Source organism: Epargyreus clarus, unplaced genomic scaffold (assembly GCF_041222505.1).
Source record: "Epargyreus clarus isolate Ecla_fem2 unplaced genomic scaffold, WU_Ecla_fem_2.2 ptg000004l, whole genome shotgun sequence".
Lineage (NCBI taxonomy): Eukaryota > Metazoa > Arthropoda > Insecta > Lepidoptera > Hesperiidae > Epargyreus > Epargyreus clarus.
The window spans coordinates 1,009,820-1,029,337 of NW_027332212.1; the positions used below are offsets into that span (position 1 = coordinate 1,009,820).

The window sequence follows — 19,518 nt, forward strand, 5'->3', positions numbered from 1 at the left end:
CACTCAGTCGCTCATAAAACACTCAGATAGTCAGTCTCTCTGTCGATCAGGCAATCAGTCAGTCATGCAGACAGTCAGTAAATCACTAACTCAGTCACACACCCACACGCACATATAAAATTTTACTATTTTAATGATCAACATATTAAGTTCAAACACCAAAAGATTTTAAAATATATCAAAGTAGAATAACCTAACATTACAATTGGTTTATAAAATTAAATAATGCGTATATTCAACATACCGGAATCACAAAGTGCTCTAGGATCGCCAGCGGCCTCGGGCGGTGCTTTGGCGGGCCGCAGTGGAGGCCACAGCGCGTTCGTATTAATGTTTGCTAGAGGACCGCCATTTTCGGACTTCTGTTTTTCTCGGACACTAGAAAATTAAAAAAAAAAACATATTCTATTAGATATGATGAGTAAATAAAAAATTAAGTGCAATATCCTGTAGGAATCTAAGGTACATTTGATCACACTACACACGACGAATATCTCGCTTGTCACATTGTTAAAATCGCCTATTGTTTACTTTTAAGAACAATTTTATAAATAATCTGCTTTTAATAAAATATTTTCAATCTTTAACGTATTAAAATACAATTGGAGGTGTCAGTCAGTACTCAGTACTTACTATGCGGCGTATCTGTCCATGGACGCGTGGAAGTCACGGCGGTGCACGGCGCGGCGGAGCACGTGCAGCGGCTCGTAGTAGCTGCGCCACACCGCCTCGCGCGGCACGAACAGACCCTGCTCGAGGCTCTCCGAGCCGCGGGGTGGCGCGCGGTACACCGACACCTGACACGACAAACACACGATTATGGGCGATTGTAAGTACGTCACAACGTAAGAAGTGCAAAAATATCGAACTGAAAGTACTGCAAAATGAAAAAAGTGCTACGACAGCATAACGGTGTCAGTTTTCAGAGCTACAACGATAGGTTGTCAGTGCCGTTTTTATGATTCAATTTACTCGTATGTAATGTGTTTGTGTGCTTTCTTAAAGTCAGGTAAAAATTACAACACAAAAGTAAAAAATGATTTGTTTTTAATACATTACAACAATGCTAAATTAGTATGCCCATTATATTAGTTTGTTATTGATTAAGAATATCATTGTTTGTTTCTTTATTACTAATTATGGCTTTTGGAATTTCAATTTATTAATGAAGTAAAAATAAAAGCACCTCTTTGAGTACAGTTTCAAAGTTCCTGGTGTGCGCGTTGCCCGAGCGCTCGGGCATCAGCTCGAGCAGCTGCGAGTGCGTCTTGTCGCCCGCCGCCAGCAGCGTGCTCACCTCCAGCCGGGACTGCGTCAGCTCGTCGTTGCCTGCAAAAAGATCACATGTATGTTATAGATCAGGAGTTAATGGATATGCAGTTCAATTGATTAAACGATAAATACTCTATATTTCACACGTTTTATACAATGATTTGTTAGCACGCTTACAGCGCTAAAATACACATCAAAAGGACGGATCTTTACCTTCGTTTACTTCGTTTTATATAAAGGTAACCTGGATATAGTTAAGGAAGCACTACCACAATCTAATTCAATGATGATTCTTTTTTAGTAAAACTTATTGGTTTCAGACAACAATCATATAAGCTTACAATTTTTTAATTTATCAGAACTCACCGAGATTCGTCCTAGAGGAGACAAGTATGGCTAGGAAAGTCAGCAGGCCTTCCACCATCGCGTCTTGCTCGGCCGACTGCACCGTCGACATGGGCGTCATACTCAACCATTCGCGGACGCCAAACCTGGGAACAAACGTACACTCCTGTAAATATTTCATAATTTGTCACATTGAAAAACAAGTATAATTAAAGGGATACCTATAGACTCATTGGGATTTCACTTGTCAATTGTTGGAGTGGATTACTAAAAAGATCTTGTAATAAACAAAAATAAAGGTTCAGGTAAAAAATATATAAAGGTCCTGATTTTAGTTCCCACTTCCCAGTCAGGTTAAACTTCTAAAAACAAGTTGAGGTGGCGTAAAATTTCTGATGTTGTGGGGTCTCGTAATGCAACTACTCGTATCTAACAATGTTTCGATACTAACGTGTCAATGCACATGTCGAGGAACTGGTCCGGGGGGAGGTGCGCGGCGCAGATCTGCAGCCAGTAGATGTCCATGTCGACCATGGAGTTGCAGAAGTTGGCCTGGATGTACGTCATCGCCTGCCCCTTGATCTGCAGACCGTTGCGAACCCACACGCCCGCGAGGATCTCGTAGAAAAGACTCTGAGGAAGGAACATTAAAATGAATAAATTATCCTTTATTGTGGCTTTTTTGGTATAAAGATTTAATTTGCATGCAAGTTTAATATTACTTATACGGTATTTTTGGTATTTTATATAACCAAACACAAGTTTTATTATAAGGAACTTCTTCTTATAAAAAAAAATCATGATACATAGAACATAATACACGTTATACAAAAGTATAATAATGTATCAAAAATGTACCTAATAAATGTATAAAAACTATCAAATATTTATGATACGGTAATGCCACAAGTAATTTTTTAATTATATAATTGTATCTTCTTATAACTGGAAGCAATAAATATTAAACCATCATTAAAAAGAAAAACATTTTTTTTTTTTTTATACGTGTATATGTATAATATTGATTAAATCTTATAATACAAAGCCCAACGTCGAACCCCAATTTAGCAAATTAACTTATACAAAAACGTGGATTTGAAAAAGTTATTAATTTAAACAAGGGAGCGGTAACAAAATAACATGTGATAAATTTACTTATTATCGTTTTTAAAGATGAAACAATGTTGTTAGTACCTAAATAAAACAATAAAGTACTCATGCATAAAATTCTTTGTAACCGTTGTTGTAAAATATTCTAGAAGTAAAAAAATGGTCGCGACGGCAACGAAACAGAAAGCTTTTGTTGACATTTGGAAATAATGGAGGGTGTCCACGTTTACCAATGTTTTCAGTGTTGCCCGCATGCGATATTTACCCCGTCAACAGCAGAGTAATTATAACAAAAATTTGCTTGTAACTTACATATGACAGTAAAGAAATAATTGAATAAGTTATTTTGTGAAGGAAATGAATAAGTTTTGACTTACTGTGTTTTACATGCATGTAATCAAAAATCTAATAAAATGTCTATCTAAATTCTTTCCAACAACGTCACGAGCTAGTGGCAAGAAAGTTTGCGCTTGCGAACAAGTAAAACCGGTCTGGGTACTGTTATGTGGAATAATTAGCGTGTGACTCAACAACGCCAGTCCTTGATTCTAGTGAATGCACACTTAAGCGTTCCAACTTTATTCACTAAACATATTTGGATAAAAATCATACTTTTTACGAATTATATTGCTGCACCTACAATGTGAAGTTTACGTGTAGGTACATGACTATGCTAGAAAAATACGATTTTTTTTAGAACGGTTGGTAATATTGACCTCGAGGCTGGCCACCCGATCGACGGCCTCGATGGTGTCGCTTCAGTGGGAGTCTGTCCGTCGCCATGATCGTTCGAGGCGCGCGCGTGTTGTTTGCGCTTTTAGCGATCGCGGCGCCGGCGCACGCGATCATCGACGATGCATTGGACGTGATACGGCTGAGTAAGGAGATAGGAGAGGAAGTTTTAAGTTCGTGGGACATAATCGGAAAGCCGTTCAATGTGACGGGCGGCGTGGAATTGCCGCTTATTAGGCGGAGAGAGCGAGAGGTTCTGGCGCGCTTGGCCCAAGTCACTCGGGCGATCAAGCGGTTGGAGTTGGGGATTGAGAAGACGAGCACCATCGCCATGTTGATCGCAAAAGCTGGAGGCAGAGGCGCCAGATTGGAGCTAAGGTTGCACGAAATGGCCGATTTGCTTGCGCGAGTGTCCGCAGCTGATAGGCAGATGCGGGAGTATGTTAGGTTACAGAAGGCGTTGGAGAGGAGTACATTAGAAGACTTCGCGGAGTGGTGCGTCTCGCACGATCAGGGCGCTCTGCCGGGCCTGTTGGAACGAGTGCATTCCCTGGTGGTGCCGCCGCACACGCATTTGTTGGGGCGCAGTATTCTACAATTAGTGTTGGATGATTTGCAGGTTGGTTTGTGAGAAAAATGAGGTATTTGTCAAGAATACAACTATTCTAGCAACGTTTTCTAGCATTCTAGCAACATTATAATAGTGATAACGGAAGTAGTGCTATCTAATCAGATTTCGAATTGAGAGCACAATGCCACCAAGTTAAACAATAATACCAAACTCAAAATTAAGTAAGTCGGTTATAAACCACCCACATAGAGAAACCCATTAGCATTTACAAAGAATTGTTACACAAAAGATCTTTATCAGTAAAACGGGGATGAAAGAGGCATTTAACGGATCGTTTGTTTTTTCCCAGTAGGTATCAATAGCAAGCGAGGCTTTTTAAACAGCATTCCGGTATCGCATTGAATCGCTGATACCGGATGGCATCAATGGTATGAAAACACGATAACACTCGGCGAAAAAATGCGCCATGTGACGAACTAATAATGCTATGTAATTATCTACGAGTACAGTTACCGCAAAGTTAATGATGTCGGTCATAGATGTATTGTAACTCTAATGCTTAAATAATTAATTGTAATAGCTGTATGTTACCCGTTAAGTTCTCGGCAAATCCTTTTAAACTTAAACTCTTATATTACATTCTTTTGTAGGCCAATTCGCTTTGCACAAATCAACCCACGCGTCTATTGTTATTAAAATTTAATCGTCTTACAATTTTAGATACACCTGAATAGACACATATACTTACGTATTATTCCATATAATTATCATACAAAAATGTTGTAGTACATTCAATCATAATAACATTTTTTGTTGCTATTCTTATTATGCCCCGTTATTGGCTTAGATCTTACTTCATGCTGCTCCAATGCGGTGGAGGTCATACCTACTAAGTATTGACAAATTAATAACGATTTAGTATGATAAATCATTACTCATTTTTACTTTTGAATAAAAAAGTACTTAACAAATGATTCGAACATAATAATCGTATCGTTTGTAGGCTCAATGCAAACAAATTGGCTAAGTGGAACACCAGACGTGGCACATTATAGTATTAAGGGAACAGTGGAGTTATGTGTATCATTCATTGCTCCGGCGTATTGATAAGGGTCGCGAGTAAAGAAAGGCCTTAGTTTAGTATGCTATGTTCATTGGTTTTATAGTGTCTGTCTGTGATTTTGAATGAATTAATGAATAACAGAATAAAACCCGTGCCACCGAATATGGACGCCGAAGAGAGCTCCTAGGTCGATCCCAGGTCAGAAACATATAAATATGTGAATTTAGATGCGATAACATAACATAGAATTAAATGAACTCTGAAAGGTTACAATTTATCAGGAAAGCCTTAAAAAGTTGTTAATTTTTTCGTGTTGTATTGCCGACGCTTATTGTTCCACGCAGGAAAATAGAACAAATTGTAGGGACTTGGGAACATAAGTCATATGTTACCACCGGAGTGGTAAGATAACTAAATTAAATAAAAATAAAACCAGACCATTCTTCCATATTATTGTGGGAATGAAGTCCTGTTTCCAGGATTTCTACATCATAAACATAGATTTAAATTTCGATTAGATCACAGGGTAATAAACATGTTTTATAGGTTCATCAGCACCATGATGTGCCTCGTTTATTTAAGAAAAGAATTAAACTGGTAAGTACATACAAATGATATAAAATTTCTCACAAGATTTAAGCGACACAAATACTCAGGTAAAGTTAAGTAAAAATTGTTTAAAATACTTTCACTTTCAAAACTGTTCCCTTTCCCAGCTTATGACAGAAATTTCCTATACTGTTTATAGGAATAAATAACGAACAAACGGAAGAAAGGAATGTTATAAACACGTAAGGAAATCATGTAATTTAGTAAAATAATATAAGAAACAATTATTACGAATTATAGTTAAATATAAATAATCAAAATATATTGGAATATATATCGACGGGTCCTACGTATACTGGTAAAAGTAGCAAAATGTCAAAAACGTTTTTATTGCATCATTCGTACTTAAATAACCCATTCTTTAATATCCTGAAAAAATATTTTCCAAAAATCAATAAGTTTCGGAGATAAAAACGTGTAAACTGGTGCAAATAATACTATTTTGTGCTAAAGGACTGTGAATACTGGTGTAAGTCCCTTATACTAGTCTAGTATATACGTGACAAGTACAGTACATATACACGTAGGTGACATATACAATATCTATTTTTTATTCAAACAAGCCTCTCACCAACAAAGAGCTTCGGACCGTTACATGAGTCATTGGATGCGCGAGCGCAGGTCATACGCTAATGTGAGATATCACCACATCAATAGTCCCTGAAGGTCGGCATAAATGATTTAAAAGCTGTTTGAGTGGCTAAAGAGGTTCCATTATATATTTTAAATGATATTACCGATTTTACGGATAGGCATCTATACGGGAGTTGCTGTTTAGTGTATCTTCACTCCTCGTTATCGTAGCATAATAAAATACATATACACCAGTATATTCATAAGCTTTTATACTTAAAATTAGGTATTTTTGATTTTCCTGGTTGAAAGTACATCAATTACTTTTTGCACGATACTTGAAGATATAAACGGTCTTATAGCAGTACCTAAAGTTATACGTAAGACATAACTCAAACAGTTTTATAATGTTGGTTGTTACAATTAAAGCCAATTAGCTAAAATAGCTATTAACAAATGGGTATTATTGACCCATTATGGCTAGTGAGCGTCCGTAGCGTGACACGAGCCTACCAAGTTTATCACACAAAGTTGTTTGACCCGTCAATGAGTCATGGAACTCGCACCACGGTTCCTCAGTCTCCTGCCGCAGCGTGTGCCGTACTCGATACTCCCTGGTCATTGATATTCTAGCTGCGCGATTGACGTCACACCGGTTGACCCTTCTCGCGCTGATTTTATACTTCCTAAAGTTCTTTGTTCGCAATCTGCGCATTATTAAGTGATTGTTGCACATTTTATCACGTATTAGTAACAGAGCAAAACAAACTACATACTTGTCGCTTAGCATCTGTTAACATATTTGTTACAAGTTAAACGGTGAATTAAGTAGCATCGAAGTAAGGTGCTATATGTCTATAGTACCAAATGTAAAGTAAAAATGAGCTGCATCATAATAATAATAAAAAATATTATAAAATAAAAATTAAAGGTTTATTTTATAAGAGCACGACGCACTTGTGCTATAATACAATTTATGTCAAATGGGAACGGATGCACTTAGTGTACTCGTAGTCGAATGCACTCGTGAAATCGTGACAAACCTGGATCTATCATTTTTTAAATATCTTGATTATTTAGGTTGATTGATGAATATAATGATCCAATTGCTTATACTCTACGCACTTCTTAGTATATTATAAAGCCAAGGCAAGTATGCTATAAGTTGGGAGCTATAATTCTAATTTTGTTATTAAATGAAGGTAACAAAATAACAAATTATATAATTAATGCAGTTAATATTAAATATTTGGTATTACCACCATATAATACCTATTTAATGGATGTGCGGTGAAGTACGGTGTCTCTTAATGTAAAAGTATTACAAATAAACTTAACAGGATGTGTAAGGAAACATTAATTTATATCAAGAGACCGTCTGTCTTATTTAAAAAGTGATACACGAATAACAATATTTTTGTTAAGGAGCACGTACGAATGTACAAACACTTTTTATTTACTTACTATATATAGATTACTCTAAAAGGCAAAATATAGTTTATACTCCAAAATTATTGTTTAGACCAACATTAACATTAACAGAAGTTTACTGTTAAAAAAGTTAAGAACCGTAGTTCAATATTCCTTCATTACCACTACCACTCATTTAGAATGTAGGTTAGGTGTAGTAGTTTGTGGTTCTCTCACATCAAATCGCAATACTGTAAGGTCAATTAATAACACAGACATCTCTATAATCCGTAATAATCGTAGGAAGGTACTCGTGTAATCCGTGTAATGCGATATGAAAAACTGCAGCGTAAACGTCAAGTGTAGGCACACAAGAGTAGAGACGCAGCAAAATAATTTCGTCCGTCCTTTTGTCGATTTCAACATCGTGCAAAAACTTACGGGATGCATTTTGCCGAGTTTGGAATTAAAAAACGGGAAACAGGGATGTAGAATATAAAGCGTATATCGATATTTTATTTTATCAAATATAAATACTTAATCATATTTACGAATTTTATTTGTATTACGCACAGGTATTAATTAAACTGAATATTATTAAGATAAATAATCACACCAAATTCATATTTTTCCAAACGAGAACTTCGTTCTAATACATTTAGTTTATGTATCTAAGTATGACTTATGTGACTACCATTGTGTTGTGAGTAATGAACTTATGAATGGATTTTTTTATCCCTGCCACATAACCACAGGTTCCAATAGTTAAGAAGCCATGATGATAATGATGTCATGTGCTTGTGCCTCACAGGCACAAGCACATGACATTATTAAGCCATGTTATTAAGTACAATTCCCACGCAAACAAATTCACAGGTAAAACCAATTCATTAGATCACTAACTAGACTCGAGCACGTTTCTCTGTGCATTAATCCGATTTTCGGGCGAATATCAATTTTAAATAAAAAAAACACTATTTTATGGAAATGAAACGTCAACATTTGAAATTAATGCTTCTACTACTTTTCGAGTTTAACGGACAAATACGGAATCTTGAATTTATTTTAATATACATAAATGCAATGATATCAGAACTGTGCCGGTTCAGACTACCAGGAACACATAACAATGAGACCTTTGAAATTGTACTCCGGTGAAGCACTATGTCATATCGTTTTGCTAAATAAACATTCATTTTGCTAAATGAGCGTACCTGACGCGACTAACGTGGGATATCATATGTCCTATGTTAGACACAAATGTTTCTAGCGGATTCAAATATTACAAAAGTAAATAAATAGTATATCTAATTATATATGGCTACTTGTCGATTAGTTCAGTTGACTACTCATTTATATTAACATAACAGAATTTTTTATAACAGGATGAAAGAATTAACTACTGCTAGAACTCGCAACTGTCTTCATGAAATTAAAATTAGAATAGAAAAAGATATACATATATACTAAGCCGTGCCATCTGCTCGAGTTCAGATATTATTTACAGCACCGCCATTAAAACATGAAGAGTGGTATAATTTAAGTAATTAGTTCCATGATAGCATTTATTGTGCGGGAGTCCGATGACGAATATCTTTCGTCTCGCTTGCACGTTTGTAGGTAAATAATAATTCTTGTGACGTATCGACTCACACACTTTCACTTTACTGTGCAAGGTTCTTGTACAGTAAACTTTAATAACAAAATTTAGCTTCAAATATTTTCGTATAACTGAAAGGAATAACTGGAATAAGGTATAGCTGAAAGGTATCTCCACGCGTATTTTCGCTATCGATAATTTTAATTTCAAACTTTAAATTATGGTCATTACCTCCTGATAATCAAAAATCAGTACACATAGTAATATTTTCACATCACTATTAATTATCTTTGCCGCTACATTGTTCCGTTTCATGTATAGGTAATTAGTTGAAATGCTGTGCTGTGCCGATATAAATATGCCCCATTTAACCTATGTTATAATTTTATATTGTCATTGACTGGTTCCCAAGTGAAAATACATCCCAAAAGCTTTTTAGGCGTGATAATCGAACCCAAACAGTTCGTACCCATTATATTGTCCTCACTCGTAAACGGATTAAATTTTACGATCGTGAGCTCGGCACCTACCCCTAAAAGAGTGCATTGCCCTATCTTAGTCCCCTCGGTGCAGTAAAATTCATTGTACATAAACGTATGAAAACGGATTAACGGCAGCGGGGGCGGATAGCGAGCGAGTAGTATTAGTAAAATTTGATTTTACCCCATGCTTACTCATTCTCAAGTCTTTTTATTTTGATAACAAAAGTGTTGTTGCATTTTGTTAAAATATATTAAATGTAGAGCAACCTTCGATCACTAATATCGAAGAGCAACACGCAAACTGTTTACGTTTACAAATAATGGCAGAAATGAGAACAATTTCTTGGCAATCATTATATTATTCTATCAACTAGATAATAATTAATTTGCAAGTAAAATATAAATCTAGCGTATAATCTTTCGTTTTTGATAGATAGTTATTATTTTATATCATTTCATCTAAACTTACGTTTGAATTGCCATGTTAATGTAGGTTAACATCTTATAAATTCATAAAAAATCAGAAGTATGGTCGAACTGTAACTGTGACGCATTTGGTAAGGGACCCCAAGTGCACAGTGCACCAACAACTGTGACGGATTAAATAGTGACGGTGTCAGCTGACGGTACGAGCGACTGGCAAATAATGAGCGTTACAACCATAACTAGACACGATATTATTGTAATAGACTATGCTACATCGTCATAAGAGCCACAACAATGGCAGAAGGAAGATTGTATTGAGTTAACAATATTAAACATGCGGGTCGCTAGTGCGTAGTGGCGATCTGGCGTGAGGTGATTGTTTCGATTATTTATTTTTTTATTTTTCGACAGAAACCTTTTGTTGAATACAGTATATAAATGAATAGCATAAACATACATTTATAACAGTAAAGTTAAATAAACAAAACGAAATAAATTATAACGTGGGAAACATCAGCAATAACACCCACCTAAGTTAAATAAACAAAACGAATTAAATTATAACGTGGGAAACATCAGCAATAACACCCACCTTTAGTACTAATAATGTACCGTTTTTATAATTGATTTTACTGATACTGTAGAATAAAAAGGATATTGTACCTTATTTTTAATAATTCGGTCAATAAATAGTATAAGTACATTTTCTTAAGTTGTGGACTTGAATCATATTTATTAGTAACTGTGATAATTATTTCCAACTATAACATTGATTTTATAGAAATTCTTGAACTGGTTTTGGTAAATTCCTTAAAGAATTCCTCTAAACCGGTTTAGTAATCAGTCTACAGTAATTATTATTTTGAAGATATTCATTAAGCACACGCGGTTGAATTCAAGGTTAACGTTTACATTTATTTGTAGTATTAAAACGAAAGAGCGTGGAATGCGTAGGATCACATTATCGATACCGCTGCGTACAGCACTACCGACACCCGCTCGCTCTACCGGCTGTCCCCTCCGCCCGTCAGTTCGCTTCCGACCGCGGCTGGAAGCGATACACTTTCACTATGAGGTTCGCAACGCTCGTTGCGTTGCTGGCGGTCGCGAGCGCCGACGACCTAACCCTCGTCGACTATTTACGGAGTACCTTCTATTCGTTAGAGAGTGCGTTGTGGAAAAATGTTACGGGCACGGCGTGGAGGGATTCCGTTCTCGGAGGCGATGTGGAGCTAACAAAGGCTTTTGTGTCGTTCGACAACCAAATTGAGTCGCAGCCGCGTCCGCCGCGGCCTCCGCTCGACACCTGGCTGTGGGTTAAAGCTACCGAGAAGGTGCAGACGATTGATTCTTTATATAAGAATTTTATCGGGTTCATAAGAAGGCAGGCGTCGCCGGGTGCAGTCCCGTCTCCTTTGAGAGAATGGCTGGACTTGGCGGAAAGCGTACTAATGGACCCGAAGGCCTCGGTGTCGCAAGCTATTCAGAAAATCCACGACTTGATGGAGCACGGGGATATGTTTCGATCAGCGTTGCAGGTAATCCCTTCATGATATTATTGGGATCTTTATCTGATGGACCGAGTGGAGATAGGCACGGATTTGAAGACAATAAAGTCGAAAACGGTGCCGGTCGGAAAGCCGTGTTTGGTAACTCGTTGTGTCAGTGACCCGGTGTTTATATTAAAAAAATGCTTTCTGAATTATCGCAATAATTAATGGTTCCACAAAATTTGGAAAGTAAGTAGGTACTTCAAACAGTACGTACGAATATGAATTATAACGTCGTTTACGGTAATTTAATAATTGGATGTTTCCCAACAGTAATTTTATTAAAAACCTTTATGTAGACAACGTACTAGCCGCTATGTTGCCTAATGCCGATTACTTTAGTGCTTACTTAAAACGCGAATATCTTGTTAAACACCTTACCTAAGTATAAAAAATTAAGCCACTTTAAGAGGTTGGGCAATATAAACGTACGCGAATCACGTTCAACTGCGAACTAAAAAATATTGCAATGAATAATAATATTACATATTACAGACATGCCTGACAGTTTTTTTTAATTTAATTCTTCGCACTTTATGTTTATACCTATATTACATATTTTCCAATTAAAACTGCACAATGGCTATTGTTATCATGTAGCAATTACGTAAATAAGTTTACAACGTATGAGCATTGGTATTATACTGTGTATATATTTCGAACAAAAATGTAAACTCATCCATTACATTCGTTAGAAATTATTAGAATCTCATAAAATAACTTTCTAGGTGGTTACATAAATAGGCCTAGGATTATAAATATTGTATGTTATGCAGAATTGACTAGTAACCTAATAAGTATAAATTTAAATTTTAATAAAACAGCAACGGAGCTGGTAAAGTAAGATACACACAAAAATTAAGCCTATGACCCATAAAGATATGAAATGAGAAATTTGTTATGAGATTTTTAAAACTATATTTGTCATTAGCTTAGTTAGCTGTTTTAGATTTAGTTTAAATGTTAAATTAACCTTAATGAAAGTCTTATGCATTTAAAGCAACGTACCAATAATATATGTTAGTATTTTATTACAATAATGAACGATATGAATTGCGAAGGTTATTTGTTCAAGGATCGCTTAATACCAGAGAACATAATGATAATAACCAAATATATACCATAACCTTATTAAATGTTACTATAAAATTTAATTGCACGATATGAAAAGTAAATTTAAAGATTTCAAGGAGTATATCATTTTTAAATAACGGTTTTATGTATTGCATCTTAAGTTGTAATTTGTGCAATTTGCAACACAAGTGTTTATTTACTATAAATGTAAATAATTACGGCCATCCTGCAACGCATAGCAAACGTAACGGTAAATATTTCATTGCCTTATTTGTAAAACACACACTTGTATGATATCACACATAATACATTCTTCAAACACTACGGCGTTACTTATGAATCAGACGTTATACCACTCAGGAAATACAGGTATTTGTTACAATTATCTTTTATTGACTGATATTGGTTTAATATTTGGTTTCTAAGGATAATGAATTGCAGTGGCACACCTATTTTTATGCGTTGCCATACCTATTATTGATGGTAGTCTGAACAGAGGTGGTAGGTTGTAGGTGGATTAATAGATGTGGTAAGGCTTTCAATTTATAAAACTTGTCGTCTGAATTATGAGGAAAATAACAGTTATTCAAATACAAAAATTCCGACAATATTATATTTACATATGAATCATGCTCCCAATCAGGACGGAGGACAGATTTTGTTTATCCAAAATAACTTCGCAAAAAAAGGTGTCGACAGTCCCACACGTGCTAGACATCTGGGGTACCAATAATAGAGCAATACACTCTTCTAGAAACCAGAATACATTTTTAAGAAATACGTATTTTTCGCCTTTCGCTTGTAGAAAAAATATCGTCCTCTCTTAGTCTGTATGCGTCATTGAAAGTGTAAAAATATTATAATGTACATACTTTTTAATAGTACCTTTAGAAGAAGTAATGACTTGATTGGAAGCGAAAATTGACTGCCCACTTACTACAGCATATGACTGACATGCAAGATATCTTATGTATTTAACTAATTAATTGTTTTGATAACAACTTCGTTTATAAAAAAGTGTACATTCCTACTTCGGCGTAATAACGACTAAAAATCAGGATTGCCAAAATGTACAGTGCTCAAACAATGATTTGGATTTTATTCAATTCCAGGAGGAGCATCCGGACCTGTGCGAGCTCCAGCTGTCCCCCCACCAGCTGATATATGATATGTACAACACGATATCCCTCACCGAGATCAAGGGCTACGCCATGATGCAATTCTCCTGGATGCTGCTCAGGATATATGGAAAAGGTATATCGGATCGCAATAATCAACTTTGGGCTTATTAAACTTTATCAACTTTCATTAAACTACAAATCTTCGTACTTGATTGCATATGACTTTAATTTGCATACAAGAACTGTTTGATGAATGCAAATCCGAGTATCCATCAGCCCTTAATAGTTCACTGCTATTAGACATAGGTCGGTCCTAGAAAGTAGGGCTTCGCTTTAGGCACCAAGTTTAGCAACCCATATTAATGATCGCGTTAGTTGAGCAATTTAATATGAAAAACCTGCTAGCAGTATCCTTGTTTTAATTCGTTTTTCGTTTCCTACTACATCATGAGAGAGAGGATGTTGCAATTCCGGGTCGACACCAGGCCGCTAATCGTTCACTTTCCGCGAATCAATTGTGTCTGCGTAATACAAATACAGTGTGTAGCAACGCAATCGCATGTTTATATAGGTGATGTATTGTGTTACATTTAGCTTGTAACGTTATTCTCGGTAGTACGTACGCTGAATCGGAACCAAAAACAAAGTTGTTGATCTTTTAGATTAATAATTCGTTCAAACGAATTTAATATGAATTTCCGCTGTGATGACATTTTATAAAATTTCTTACTTTAATATATAAATGTTGCGATATAAACTATTTATGTTATCGAGTAACATCTTACTACATAATATTACGGTTCACGCGAATTTTATAAAAATATTTTTGTGTCACAATATTATAATATTATTTTTATGGCTTCGCTCGTCGGCTTCAAAACGAGGTGAATCGTTAATCTATTTTCATTAACGCATCCCTATTTCTGTTTTATATTCGCGAAACGAAATATAATGCGCAAAATGCTTTAACAACATTTAAATGCATTATGAGGCATTCGCATGCCTACTTACAGGCAAATCTAAGTATCACAGTCCTTGACATCGAGCGGATTTTAATTAATATCATTATAAATATATAGGTATTGAAACAGAACGTGTATCAAAATGTTTATCTAACATTGCTTCGATATATCCAATACAACAAACTGAACCGAGTAGTGATAAATACCGCGCAAAGCCAACAATAAACAACAAAGATAACAGTTACTGAACTAACCCTGAACTGTTTTGAGAAGGTATCGCTCGATTCATAGCGCCATTACAAAGAGATCTACTATTGAATCATGTCTTATAGTCATTATTAATACTATTGTATTATTTTATCCTTTTTGGGATCAATAAAGTTTACATGTCTCAAGTCAGTTTAAGTTCTTTGTCAGAAACTTCCGTATCATCACTTCATCGCTACAATTGGTCCGTAAACATTACATATACATACTGGCAGTTGAGGCCGGAAAATACTGCATAAAGTTTTCCTTACTGTGAACGGAAGAGCCCAATTTTGAAGTAATCTTGTAAGTCCATAAACGCAATCTACAGCAACATAAATAAATATTGTTACGCGTTACATTACAGGAAACTTTACCCAAGAAGCGAGTCTGACGAGACAGAGGTATGCAGATCGATCAGCAAAGACCGCGGCTGCGGCTAGAGACGCCCTGGTCATGGCGAGGCGAGATGTCTACCGATGCGACCCTCCCATTCACAAAGAAGGTAAAGAAAGATGAAACAATCCCTACCTGAATAAGATAAATGACCTTCATTTGAACAGGCTACAAGTAATATACGTTGTTATTTACAGGCGAGACATACGCGCAAGTGACCCGTCTACTACAGGGTTATATCGAGAACGAAGTGGACATGAATAGCGACCAGACCTGCCGCGAGAACTGCGGCTACTACACGCTCACACAGAACCACGGCTGCTTCAAGGACCAATTCTGTTCTAACCAGGCTGCCTGCACTGGCAGGATCATTGATTGTCAGTACATCGACTCCGACATGTGGGTTTGCCCCGCGGTAAGTAAAATTAGCAACTTAACGAGCCCCTACATTATTTTCGGATAGTTTATATGTGTAATATTTAAAAAAAAACATTCAATGTATGTTTCAGAGTCCGAGTAGCAAGCGGCGGTACGAATGGATCGAGTACGAAAACGGCCGAACCCTCGGGCGCGTCAGCAGCTGCAACCGAGGCACGACCAAGGTGAAAACAATTTATTGCTATTCAGCCCGCGACCACGCGACACAGGATGTTGGCCCCAATGTTTGCCCAACGCACAATTGCCCGTTAATATGTGTGGCACGCATCCCAACAATGATACATGTATAATATTATACACTAGATCGAACAGCGTATGGCAGTAATATGATATACTAAAGGTTTATTTTTCCCGAGAGAGAAAACTATCTTAAATTCACATCGCAATCTGACTTCTCAGGGAGTATGACCGAGTTATCTGCATTAGCAGGTTGGGTGAGGTCAGTAGTTTAAGAAAACAAATCGTTGCGCAAGTAATTATTCATAACATACTTTACCCGATCGACCTGCCTATTAATTATCAAAATCAAATTATGATTAACATATTGCTTTAAAATTGCGAATATGCTTTGAATTCTTCTTTACACTTTAGCGTATTTACAAAGACACAAACCTATACGAATATTGTGATGAATTATGGTTGGATTATACTCGCCTTAGAAGGATTGATTATAGATCTCTTCTCTCGTACAAAGACAAATACACTTCAATATAATTAAGACTCTTAATCACAGACGCCTTTGGTTGAAAAACTTCGACTAAAATCGTAACACGCGTGAGAGTGTCTGCAGGTGGATTCGTGGTGGCGTTGGTTGTTCTGGCACTGCTCCTACTGCATGTGCCTTTGCGACGAGGAGGGCCCCGCGTCCGACCGTTACTTCAGCCTCTGGGAGACCACTTCCGACGTCAACAACAACAAGTTAGTCGGCTCGCATCAGGATGCTCGCACACGTTAAGAGATGTCATAGGATTTACAATGGTCGTACTGATTGCCGTGTTAAAAAATGTGTTTAAAAGGATTTTTCTTTCAAAGGTTGATTCCTGGTGGAAATGGACTCTCACACACTGCTCGTACTGTTTCTGTCTTTGCGAAGAGGCGGTCGGCGTCAGTGAACGCACGTTCAGCTTAAGAGAAGTGTTGGCGGACATACAGAAGAACAAGTCAGTAAAGATCTGACTGGGGCCACATGTTATCGTTGATCTAACCCACAGCGCTGTACAAAGAGCAAATTACTAATCGTAACCGTTGGGGCTCATGCGTCGCAGTGTGTAAATAGTGTTGCTTTCGTAGTATTCTTATGACGTTTCTTCGTGCTAACAGCATGGGTGTGCGGGTGTCCAGACTTTTGTATAACAATCAATTTCATGGCATTTCAACAATATCAATTTCCAGGGTGGTGACTGGCGTACGTCTCTTGAAAGTCGATAGAGTGTTCCACCTCCAGATAAGTGAAGGAACTCTGGGAGAGCGCGGTGCAATCGTCCCCGGTAACTGGGTGCCAGTTCAGAAATTCGATCCATCGGATCCGGGCTTCACGAACGGTGTGGATTATCACACACTCTCTTACGAAAGGAGAGCTATCGACTTGGATGAACTCGACTCACCAGCTGGACATGTATTGACTGGTGTAAGGTAGGATAAATTCAATTAGCTGTGTGCTTAACAAGATTAAACACGGGGTAATTATTTAAAATGTTGTGTATGATTTCAGATTCAGTATGATCGGTGCGCATTTACACTTCGAAATTAAGGCGACGCCCTTCAACTATACGACGGGAAAGCTTTCGCCTAGCAGAAGTCAATGGATTAGTAATGACAACACCGAAGGAGCCGAGAAACCCCGGTAAATATCATGAACCATTCTGATTCTACAAGGAAAACTGAAAAAACCTAAGAAAATAAATTACCTACTATTTAAAATGTCAGATAACATTAAAATATAATCTTTTTTTTAGATTACGATTACGATTATTGAGAATACGAAAATTACGTAAATGAAATGCATCATTGCACTTAAAAAGTAAACGCACCCGACGCCCAGCTTCTCTACAAATCTCAATTGTCAACGAAATTCCATTCAATAACTATGGTTTATCGTCTTCTATTAACACAATTATGTATCCCTATCCCCAGGTCTCGCCTGGACCTGTACAAGCCGGACATCCCGACGCGCAGCCACGTGCCGCTGCCCGTGGACTCCACGCACGACCAGTACGTGGAGTTCGTCAACACAGACCTGGAGGCCGACGCCGCGCAGAGCACCGTGCCCTTCATCGATATACAACCAGTCCAGCCGATGAAAGGTATGTACCAATGTGCCCAAGAAGTCAAGTGAAGTATCAGTGTTTGTCGAAATTTTTGTTTATAATGTTTATTTACTCGTACTAGTTATAATACTTGTTTATTTGTAAAAGGAATTAAAGGTTATCAGGGTCGATAACGTTTATTGTAAAGGAAATAAAAAAAACATGTTTTTAATTAAATGATAATAGAAAAAAGGCAACCTTGTTTGTCATGGATAAAGGTTGATAATTTTCCGGTGACCTTAAAATATCTAATGTAACTGACAACAATACTACGATACGAATACTACAAAATGATTGAACCATCCACTTACTTAAGTATATAAAGATCAATTTTTTTATTGTAATGAAATATTTATTTTTTGAGTTTTGTTCCGAATTTATGCGTTCGCATACATTAGTGCCAACGTTAGCACTAAGAGACAACTAACTAAAGAGCCGGGTGTGGCGCAGGTGCGGCGCTGGCGAGCGGCGCGGGGCTGGTGCACCGCGGCGCGCGCGGCTCGGGCGGCTTCGTGGGCGTCAAGCTGTTCACGTACGACTACTCGCGCCACGTGCGCGCCGCCGCGCCGCCCGCCCCGCAGGACGACGCGGACGAATTCAACCCCATAGTCAATTAGCACGCACCATTGTATTCCAATGTTAGTTAAGTAACGTAACTCGTAAGCTAGTTTTGTAACGTAATCTCGAACAATAAAATCATTCTTATTCGATTTCAAACTGTTTGTTTAATACTCCTCGATATACATTTAAAATCAATGAAAATTTATTGAATTTATTTTATACTTTTAATACACACATTTGGGACCAATTCTTGTATCCCGATAATGCTTGATGTACGAACAAAGAACATTTGTAAATATGTTGATTTCAAGTATTTATGCTTTAGACATAGAAAATGTAAGCAAATAACGCGTTTCCATTTGTCTTAGTTACAGCATAATGCATAAAACAAAACGGACGATATTTCAATTTCATTATATGCATCAAATATGTGTAATTGATATAACTAAAAGTAATATTCAATGCTATTACAACTTTAAATATTTAAAAAGTGCAAGCGATTATTTAAATATGTATCGAACTTTATGACCATCATAAATTACGTAATCGTGCACAAGGAGGTATTAACATTTTACTATTATTAGCGTCAAGCAGTTCTACATTTAGGTGGAGAGGTGAGGATGCCCCTCCAACTTACACTTGAGACGACCATATCAAAATTTCGGGAGTTG

General features: G+C 36.9%; 2 protein-coding genes across 6 annotated transcripts in view; one reads left to right on the forward strand and one right to left on the reverse strand.

The window, feature by feature from the left end:
- Ubr3 (Ubr3 ubiquitin ligase) overlaps positions 1 to 19,518 on the reverse strand; it is a 63,920-nt gene that overhangs the window by 17,025 nt on the left and 27,377 nt on the right. For all 3 annotated transcript variants that reach the window (XM_073092767.1, XM_073092768.1, XM_073092766.1), the window contains 5 exons: positions 2,069 to 2,250; positions 1,639 to 1,763; positions 1,187 to 1,329; positions 634 to 797; positions 245 to 378 (listed from right to left, as the gene is read on the reverse strand). In XM_073092767.1, coding sequence (XP_072948868.1) covers positions 245 to 378; positions 634 to 797; positions 1,187 to 1,329; positions 1,639 to 1,763; positions 2,069 to 2,250 — 748 coding nt within the window. The remainder of the gene's footprint in view (positions 1 to 244; positions 379 to 633; positions 798 to 1,186; positions 1,330 to 1,638; positions 1,764 to 2,068; positions 2,251 to 19,518) is intronic.
- orion (chemokine-like protein orion) lies at positions 3,483 to 18,996 on the forward strand. Of its 3 annotated transcripts, none has more exons than XM_073092772.1 (10): positions 3,483 to 4,078; positions 13,930 to 14,071; positions 15,514 to 15,651; positions 15,740 to 15,957; positions 16,052 to 16,144; positions 17,013 to 17,140; positions 17,373 to 17,612; positions 17,692 to 17,823; positions 18,114 to 18,283; positions 18,737 to 18,996. In XM_073092772.1, the coding sequence occupies exons 1-10, from the start codon at positions 3,509 to 3,511 to the stop codon at positions 18,901 to 18,903; spliced, it is 1,998 nt and encodes a 665-aa protein (XP_072948873.1). In that variant the 5' UTR covers positions 3,483 to 3,508; the 3' UTR covers positions 18,904 to 18,996. The 3 variants fall into 3 exon arrangements, with proteins under 3 accessions (XP_072948873.1, XP_072948872.1, XP_072948874.1); XM_073092771.1 differs by lacking the exon at positions 17,013 to 17,140 and adding an exon at positions 16,771 to 16,898 and having other exon boundaries at positions 3,484 to 4,078; XM_073092773.1 differs by lacking the exons at positions 3,483 to 4,078; positions 17,013 to 17,140 and adding exons at positions 11,215 to 11,731; positions 16,771 to 16,898.

Bases quoted from the DNA above. Each gene is read 5' to 3' on its own strand.
- orion (XM_073092772.1), top strand. From the start codon at position 3,509: ATGATCGTTCGAGGCGCGCGCGTGTTGTTTGCGCTTTTAGCGATCGCG. The intron at 14,072-15,513 runs GTATATCGGATC...GTTACATTACAG, and splicing joins GCTCAGGATATATGGAAAAG to GAAACTTTACCCAAGAAGCG. The intron at 15,652-15,739 runs GTAAAGAAAGAT...TGTTATTTACAG, and splicing joins CCCTCCCATTCACAAAGAAG to GCGAGACATACGCGCAAGTG.